The sequence below is a fragment of the Podarcis vaucheri genome (assembly GCF_965113315.1).
Source record: "Podarcis vaucheri genome assembly, chromosome: 11".
Lineage (NCBI taxonomy): Eukaryota > Metazoa > Chordata > Lepidosauria > Squamata > Lacertidae > Podarcis > Podarcis vaucheri.
The window spans coordinates 278,642-287,787 of NC_138749.1; the positions used below are offsets into that span (position 1 = coordinate 278,642).

The 9,146-nt window shown below is 53.4% G+C and overlaps 1 protein-coding gene across 1 annotated transcript; it reads left to right on the top strand.

The window, feature by feature from the left end:
- Window positions 1-4,917: 4,917 nt before the first annotated feature.
- LOC309543077 (avidin-like) lies at window positions 4,918-8,978 on the top strand. Its single transcript, XM_082242304.1, has 4 exons — window positions 4,918-5,075; window positions 5,661-5,874; window positions 6,071-6,191; window positions 8,250-8,978. The coding sequence occupies exons 1-4, from the start codon at window positions 4,950-4,952 to the stop codon at window positions 8,281-8,283; spliced, it is 495 nt and encodes a 164-aa protein (XP_082098430.1). The 5' UTR covers window positions 4,918-4,949; the 3' UTR covers window positions 8,284-8,978.
- Window positions 8,979-9,146: the final 168 nt, after the last annotated feature.

Below are 9,146 nucleotides of genomic sequence, written 5' to 3' on the forward strand. Positions count from 1 at the left end.
AGGCTCTCTGTGTTGGTGTGTCACAGATGTGCTGTAGCCAAACCAACCAGCCTCCATGATCGGTGACATCATCTCCTGCCAACAAAGTCCTGCAAACCTGGTTTCTTGCTGCCGCCGTTATGCCACAGATCTCAGTGAAATCAGCCTGGTCAATACACACAGGAGTGTCAAGATTGGCACCACCCCTTGTCCTCTGTGGTTAGGAGGGTTCAGGAAAGAGCAGGGCTTGGAGTGGGTTTGAAGCCCAGGTTTGCACCAATCCTGATAACCACCTTCATTCAAGTAGTCTTCAACTGGTGTATGTGTGTGTGAGAGAGAGTGGGGGGGGGGGCAAATGAGTGAGGCATCCTGCTAGCTCACAAGAAGACCAGAGGTCCTCTCCCAGCCTCACCTACCTGGCGATTGAACTCAGGGCAGTGGCTCAAACTTCCAGGTTTCCATGGGAAACAATGGGGGCCCTGAAGGAACTCATTCTCCACACTCTGCAGCAGCTGAAGCCGCCCCCCCCCCCTGCCAGGGAGCCAGCGGAGCTTCCTAGGCTGGAGCTCTGCACTTCCAAACTGGGTTGCTACTGGGGTTAGGTAACGGTCAAATTATTCTGCAAAATGGCCACATACAGCACACTATTAGAATGGGAGACGAAAGATGAAGAGGTAAAATCAGTTATGAGTAAATGGGCACAAGATGTAGGTCACAACATTATGATGGAAGATTGGGAAAAATTATGGAAAACTGATTTAAAATTTACAGATTGTTCCCTATTGGAGGAGAATTACATGAAGATGATGTACAGATGGTACATGACACCAGTGCAGTTAGGGAAAATATACAAAACTTGTTCAAATATATGTTGGAAGTGTAAGGAAAACAAAGGGACATTTTATCATATGTGGTGGGATTGTAATGTAATTTTAAAAAATTGGGAAATGATATACAACGAATTGAAGAAAATGTTCCATTTAACATTTGTTTAAAAACCTGAAGCATTTTTGTTAGGGATTGTAAGGTAAGATCTGCCAAAAAAGCTGAAAAACATCTTCTTGTATGCGACAACGGCCATGAGAGTTTTAATAGCACAAGGATGGAAGACTGAAGAAACCCCAACTAAAGAATCATGGCAAGAAAATTGATGGACTATGCAGAACTGGCAAAATTGACATATAAGCTATGGGACAAGGATAACTGTGACTTTAAGGATGAATGGGAACCCTTTACAAAGTATTTGAAGAGCAACAAAGTGAACTGGACTCCTTGGCTGGCTTTGAATAAACATTCACAAACTTTTTATTGATAATAATCAGCTAAATAATTTGAGGATCTATACAACTTTGTAACATGCAGAAAACCGCATTCTCAGAGAAATCAAAGACTGGAACTGAGGGAAGCTGGGGTGGGGTGGGGTTGTGGGGTGGGGAGGAAAAATGGGGGGGAATAAGGATGATATGTTTCTGGATAATATGTTTTGTTTTAATTTTGAATAAAAAATCATGAAAAAAATTCTTCTGAAATTCCAAACTGCCCTGATTTGGACGCTTCTGAAAGCCTTGCTTCCCACTTGTGAATTGTGGTCCTTGACATTGAGAAGGAGGTTTGGATCTATAACTGGATGCCCTTTGGAATCAAGATGGTGCACTGACCCATTCCAAACTCCACTGATTTAAAGCAAGTTTGAGAGGGAACTAACAGGGCTGTGCGCCGGATTAAACTGAGGTTCAGATTCTGAACCGAATACCAGTTGCCAGAAAGCGCAGGAGGTGAGACTGCTCCTCTTGGACTCAGGACCCATAGTGGGCATCTGGTTGGCCCCCGTGAGGTCAGGATGAGACCTCCTTTGGGCCTGTCATGTTTCCTCCCAGTCCCTCCTCTCCTCCCTGCCGAAAGCGAAAGTTGGCAGGCGCCTGGGCACAAGCTCAAGGCGAGGGCAGGCACACAGCTTGTGCAGAACTTGGAATAAAGATTGTTACTGAAAAATAACTTATATAACAAATTGCAAATTCTGGAAAAATAAATGTTACACAACAAAATATACAGGAAGTGCAAATGCTGGAGCCAGGTCAAGCCTACCGCAGGAGGTCACAGTGATCCTTCTCAACAAAATCCTGGCCCTTCCCAGGTCCATCTGGTATGCAGGATGAGACCCTCCCTGCCTGCAGACTGTCTCGCCAGAGTGGTGCATGCTCTGGTTATTTCCTGCTTGGACTACTGCAATGCGCTCTACGTGGGGCTCCCTTGAAGGTGACCTGGAAACTGCAATTAATCCATAATACGGCAGCTAGACTGGTGACTGGGAGTGGCCGCCAAGACCACATAACACCAGTCCTGAGAGATCTGCATTGGCTCCCAGTACGTTTCTGAGCACAATTCAAAGTGTTGGTGCTGATCTTTTAAGCTCTAAATGACCTTGGCCCAGTATACCTGAAGGAGCGTCTCCCACCAGATGTCAAGGAAATAAACAACTATCCGACTTTTAGAAGACATCTGAAGGCAGCCCCGTTCAGGGAAGCTTTTAATGTTTTAATGTTTGATAGTCTGTTTGGAGCTGCCCAGAGTGGTTGGGAAAACCCAGCCAGATGGGTGGGGTATAAATAAATTATTATTATTATTATTATTATTATTATTATTATTATTATTATTATTACTGTTCCCAATCCTAATCCTGAGGAAAGCCATATAATTAGACTTAAATTTGATTGTGACCTGTTTTTAGGAGGTAATTTAATTATTGTTTGATTTTATACCAATGTTATATATCTGATGTTAGCCATCCAAGCACTCACAAAATTCCCTATGAAGGGGCCGGGCACCCACAAATTTTGGTGCCAGGGCCACGGCCCCAGGCACCCATGGTCACGGGGCCAAGCTGGCATAAATAACTTTGGAGTGCCACATTTAAGCCAGCTGGGTCTCTGTGTAATAACTGGAAGGAGCTTATGCTGCTTCCCATGTGGGCTGTTTTTGTTTTTTAAAGACAACAACAACAACCCCCGCCCCAGCCCTCTGACTTGGTATTTTCCCAGTTTCGGGAGGGGAAAGAGCCCAGTAAGAGCCCTGAAGGAAGGCCAGGCCAGTGCTCCATCTGGTCCAGCCTCCTGTTCTTGCAGTGGCCAGCCAGATGCCTCAGAGGGAAGCCCTTAAGGAAACAGGGCCGAAACACAGCAGCAGGACTCCCCCCACACGGGACACCCAGGAACCAGCATTCAGAGGCCCAAGGGAGGACAAACAGGCATTCTGTCTAGTAGCCAAGGCTGTTCTCCTTTATGAATGGTTTCCTATAAAGCATGTCAAAGTGATTTCACAATACAATCCAAAAACACAGGGAACAATTGCAGATATGAAAAGAATTACAAACTCAATACAGTTCCTGGCTGGGAGGTGCCAGGAGGTTTGTTGAAAGAGGGAATTCTTCACCTGGTGCCAAGAAGCCAAAAGAGACAGTGGATTGGAAGGTGGGCTGCAGATAGCAGGGTAGACGGGGCACAAGGCAGAAGGCCACCAGACTCTTTGTTTTCCTTTAAAAGGCAGTAAGCCAATTGGGAATCTATAAAGAAAGTTAGGGACACGGGTGGCGCTGTGGGTTAAACCACAGAGCCTAGCGCTTGCCGATCAGAAGGTCAGTGGTTCGAATCCCCATGATGGGGTGAGCTCCCGTTGCTCGGTCCCTGCTCTTGCCAACCTAGCAGTTCAAGAGTACGTCAAACTGCAAGTAGATAAATAGGTACCGCTCTGGCAGGAGGGTAAATGGCGTTTCCATGCGCTGCTCTGGTTCGCCAGAAGCGGCTTAGTCATGCTGGCCACATGACCCAGAAGCTGTACGCCGGCTCCCTCGGCCAGTAAAGCGAGATGAGCGCCGCAACCCCAGAGTCGGCCACAACTGGATCTAATGGTCAGGGGTCCCTTTCCTTTAAAGAAAGTTAGAAAGCAAACGTGAGCGCAAAGTTCTAAGGCTTCTTAGGGGCAGAAGCAGAGAAGCTGCTGATGGGGAGGGTGAATGGGAGGAAGGAATGCTGACCATCCCCATCTGGGAATTTGGAGGGAGGGCATCCCAGGGCAGCAGAAAACAACAACAGGAGAAGACCACAGTTGCTGAATGGGAGCCTGTTCTAAGGGTTGGGGCTCACACTGTAGGCCCAATTCTGACCTTGTGCAAAGCAGACCTCTTGTAAGATGCAGGTTAATAAAGTAATGAATTGCAAGTGCCTGCAGGTTAATTATTAATAATAATTTTATGATTTATATGCCGCCCATGTGATTGGATTGCTTCAGCCACTCTGGGCAGTTCCCAACAAAATATTAAAAACACACAATTCCTGAACGTAGGTCCAGGGTCCCTGAGCCCTTCTGTTCCAGCTCAGCCGCTGAGATCATCTGCCGTAGCATCACTGGTCATTCCACAAGTTCGCCAGACTCAGCTGATGGCAGTATAAAACTGAGCCTTTGGTGTCATTGACCAAGTCCTATGGAACTCTCTGCCACTGGAGATTCAGCAGACGCCTTCTGTGCCAAATTTTAAATGCCTGCTGAAACCTCTTCTTTTCCTCCAGGCCTAGGCAGGCAGCTAAAAATACAATCCCCACCATGGTCAATGGAATATTGTTTCTAATTCTTTTGATTTTCACTTGTTTTCAACTTTTTATGATTTTACTGTATGGTTTTATATTGTCCTAAACAGCTGTGGTATATTTCTATGGTACAGCAGTATACGAATATATATATCTATAAAGAAATAAGCAAATAAATAGATAACGGTGCCTGTTGGCAGGTGGTCGAACATCTTACCTGGCCGGGGTGGGGGGTGGGGAGATGCCCGGGGTGCCTCTGCCAGCCCCTCCGCCCTCTTGGCACCGGTCTCCGCGCCGCGCCCACCCGACTTGCGCAATTGCCCGCCCGCCCGGGCGCTATAAGAGGGCGGCCGCCGGCTCGACGGGGACATTCCCTTCCCGGCATCGAGGATGGCGCAGCGCACAGTCTCACTCGGCGGCCTGGCAGGCTTGGCGCTCCTGGGCGCCCTTCTCTCCCTCTCGCCAGCCTATTCGCTGGCGCTGGACGTCCAGAGGAAAAACCAGACTCCGGGCAAGGTAGGGCCAGGCAGAGGCGAGGCGAGGGGGACGGGGCGGGCAGGCGGCCGGGCAAGTGGTGCCGGCTGCAGTCGGAGAGATCTCCGCATCTGGGCAGAGGGGCTTTGCGTGGTCTCCGCCTTGCTCTCCCCTCTGCGAAAGAAACCTGCGGCAGCGCCTCACCGGAGGGGCGGAAAACGAAGCCCCCGTCAGGGCGCCAAGGAAGCGGAGACGTCGGGGCGCCTCCCGGCGCGCTTGTGGGGCAGGGCGGGCTGCCGCTGGCTTCCCTTCCTCTGGTTTAAGGCTCCTTCTTTCGCGGGGTCTTAATTTCTGACCTGCAGCTGCGACAGGTGCCTTGGAGGGGGCTGCTTCGGATGGGATTGGAAAATGTTGCGGAGAGGGAGGCAATAAAAATATTGCGGGGCGGGGAGCTGGAGCAGGCGCGAGATTCACGGGGCGCAAGGTGGCCCCTGGGGTCTCCGCGCCCGCTTGCGTGCGGCCGAGGGGTCCCTCTCTGATCTGCTGGGGAGTCTCCTTTGGGGTTGGACTTGATGACCCCCTGGGGTCCCTTCCCCCGTCCCTTCTCTGACCCGCTCCTCTCCGCAGTGCAACCTGGCGGGGACGTGGGTGAACGACCTGGGGTCCAAGATGGTCATCGGGACCACCAACGAGGACGGCCAGTTCTCGGGCTCCTACCTGACCGCCGTCTCGGCTGCCACCGACGCCGCCATCCGGGAGTCGCCTCTGCACGGCAGGCAGCACCACACCAACCGGCGCGCCCAGCCCACCTTCGGCTTCTCCGTCATCTGGTCCTTCTCCGGTAGGCGGGGGGGGGAGGCACGAGCCCCGCGGGGATAGAGAGGGGTCCGAGCAGCTCCGTGGACGGAGAAGGGAAGGGCCCCCAGTCGCCCTTCCCGGTCATGCGGTGGCTTCTGGGGCTGGGCAATCCCCCCCATGCCGCCCCTGAAGACCCTCGGCGCCAGACCACCGACCTCCCTCTCTCTGCCCCCCCCCAGACTCCACCACCGTCTTCGTGGGGCAGTGCTTCGTGGACGAGAAGGGCGAGGAGACCCTGGAGACGACGTGGCTGCTGCGGGAGGAGGTGGCGACGCACGCCGACGACTGGAAGGCCAACCGGTAAGCGGCCCGACTGGGGAGGGGGTCCCCCCCAGCCATTAAAACAGGCAGGCGAGACCCTGAAGGGGCGCCGTCGGGGCTGAGCATCAGTTCCCTCCCTTTCAGGATCAGAAGGAGAAGCAGCTCTTCCTAGGAAGGCTCCCGCTCTCCCCTGCGCTTCCCAGCAGATCTCAGGGGCCATTCAGCTCCCTCCGCCCCCGAGAAGCGGGGGACGACGACCCCCAGCTCGACTCCCATCGGTCTCCCTCCCAAAGAGGGTATCCCCACAATCCCCAAAACGCAATCCTGCCAGAGGCCTCCAGGAACTCGCTTGACTTAGCCCAGTCCGCGAGAGCTCGGCGCTGAATTGGGCTCCGTCTCAAATCCGCTTTGCTGTCGGCCAAAGACTGCCTTCAGCCTCTAACTAGGTAACTGCAGCCCCTGATGCTCTCGGAACACGCAGCTTGCTTCCGAAGAATCCAATCTTAAATTTGCCCAAACTGGAGCGCGGAACCCTGCTTGCCTCACCTCTAACGCGCATCCACGGCTGGTCTTAATTTTATTTTAACCTGGGGGGCGGGGAGAGAATAAAACTGCTTACTAACCTTAGGTGATGTACACACCTCCTCCCCAAGCAAGCAAGCAAGCAAGCAGCTAGACGAGCCGGACAGAACATCAACCGTCTGACTTGCCTTCCCGCAACGAAAATGCTTTCAGCTGCCCGCCTCCCGTTAGTAGGGAAGGCACTGGGAAGCTCAGCGATGCCGCGAGAGCACTTGGGGAGGGAGCGCCATGCAAAATGGTCCAGGAGGCCTGGGGGGGGGGGGCGAGCCAGTCCTCTTGAGAAACCCTGTCCCAAGATGCGAAGAGCTTTGCAAATTCTTAGCCAAGCCCAGTGACGGCATTTCCTGGACCAGCCGCAAAGCCTCACACGGGGCTTAGGAGCAAGACCCTCTTGGAATCCCCCCCCCCCGCCTGCAGGACGGCGACCAAGGCACCTCAAGAGCAAAAACAGCCCCCACCGCACCCGCAGAAGCCAGCAAAAGGTTCTCCGAGGCCAGTTCGCAAAGGTGGCTCCAGGAGCCCCGTCAGCGGGGAGGACAGCTCCATCCCGGTCTTGGCTATGGAAACTCCTCACCCAGAGAGCTTCCTCTATCCTGGGGGGGGGGGATTCCAGCTGTTTATATTAACCCCCCCTCAGGTCTTGGGGCGAGTGTCCTCTGCATCCTGATGGCACCACAGCCCAGAAGGTGGTCCTGCCAACTGAAGGCCGCTTGGCTCGTCCCTCACAGAGCTGGAGCTCTTTCTGAGGTTGCCGTCAGGGCAGAGAAGAGCTTTTGTGCCGCTAACAGCTGTGTGGCAGGCAGGAATCCAACAGGTTACTCCTTTTTACTATAGAAAAACACCAGGAAAGATTCGCCTTTTGTTATCTGTCAGGGAACTTGGTCCATGAGTTAACAGCTCCTCAATTCCTCATCCTTGCAAGGCCAAAGAGGAGCTGAAACTCCAGCTGCAGATTGAAAATCCAGCTGCAGAGAATCCCCACCCCATCAGCCACTGGAGCCAGCTCCAGGGGGCCATGACAAGAATACATTTGTGGGTCGGGGCCCCCACAAAGTCAACGGGCAAAGTTGAAGCCCTTCACTGCAGGCACCCACAATCTTCAGCAGACCTGGGACTGGCCTTCTCCCCACTGCCCGGCTCAATATCCCGTGGGGGCAGGCCTACAAGTGAAGCAGGGCTGCTGCAAACATTTCCATCTGACTGGCTTGTGGGGAGGGGGGCTTACCCAACAGCAGGACAGCCCCCTCACTGCCTTGGGTGAAGAAATGGGGGCTGGCAGCTCTATGCCCCAGTCCATGCTTGCTTGCAAGGGGACTGCCCGGGAGGCCATCGCTCGGCTCCTGGCCCATTCTGGTGCCACTGCTGAGGGCGCATGTGGAGGAAGAGGGCAAGGCTGGCAGCTCAAGGGGCCGTGGGCACAGGGAGGCTCATCCACAGACACTGAAGCCAGTCCTGGCCCCAAAATCAGTGAAGGGCATTTGCTGGATAATTCTCAGCCTCTCTCTTTCCTTGCAGTGTTGGCAAGAACGTCTTTGTACGTGTCAAATAAAAAGGAACCAGGATCCGGGCCTGCTTCTGCAACTCGTGCGTAGGACCAGCTAGAAGATGGCTCCCCCTCCCTCTGCACTCCACCAGCACTGCCCCTCTGGCCTCTTCTATGGGGAAGGACAAAAATCCCCCCTCAGGGGTTGTGTGTGTGTGCACGTATGTTGTGTGTCTTCCTTTCGGTCACTCCCCCACCAGCCTGCAGCTCCCCCTCCAGTTTGGCCAAGAGTGGCTCAAGAAAGGCTCACCATCGCACTCGCTAGAGCAGGGGTCAACAACCCAAGGCCCATGGGCCACAAGCGACCCACGGGGGTTGTTTACCAGCCCACGAGCTGCCCCCAAATTGAGCCGCCTGCTTGGTGAGTCCCCGCGCGCTGCGCTAAACCAACACAGTGCGAGGACTCACTTCTGTGGCACCAGAAATTGCGTCTGCACAGACATTGTGGCCATGCACGCGCTCCGGCCCATGGAGGTTTCTCTGCTGGAGTGAACCGGCCCAGGCGAGGAAAACCTTGTCAGCCCCTGCGCTAGAGAGGGCATTTGGTGGGGGAAACGTCTGATGCAGCGCTTGCCAATAGTTTATTCACTGTGCTTGCTCGGGGCTTTTTATTAGCCTTTCTCTATTCTTAAACTTTCTTTTAAATTCCCTGTCTCATGGGCTGATGACCAAAAAACCAATAAAGAAACTTTTCCACCATTGTCAATGAGAAATCACTCTCAAGGCTAGCCTACTATTTGCGTATTGGCATCCCAGAGGGGAGCCTGACCCCACCCCACGACCCCCGGAGAAGGCCGAGAGGCAGGCACTCCCTGGAAACACAGAGGATCACTGGGGGGGGGGCAGGACGTTGATGCAGCCCCCTCCCC

Excerpts from the sequence above, each read along its gene's own strand:
- LOC309543077 (XM_082242304.1), top strand. The coding sequence starts at position 4,950 with ATGGCGCAGCGCACAGTCTCACTCGGCGGCCTGGCAGGCTTGGCGCTC. Across the intron at positions 5,076-5,660 it reads AAAACCAGACTCCGGGCAAG|TGCAACCTGGCGGGGACGTG; the intron begins GTAGGGCCAGGC and ends TCCTCTCCGCAG. Across the intron at positions 5,875-6,070 it reads CGTCATCTGGTCCTTCTCCG|ACTCCACCACCGTCTTCGTG; the intron begins GTAGGCGGGGGG and ends GCCCCCCCCCAG.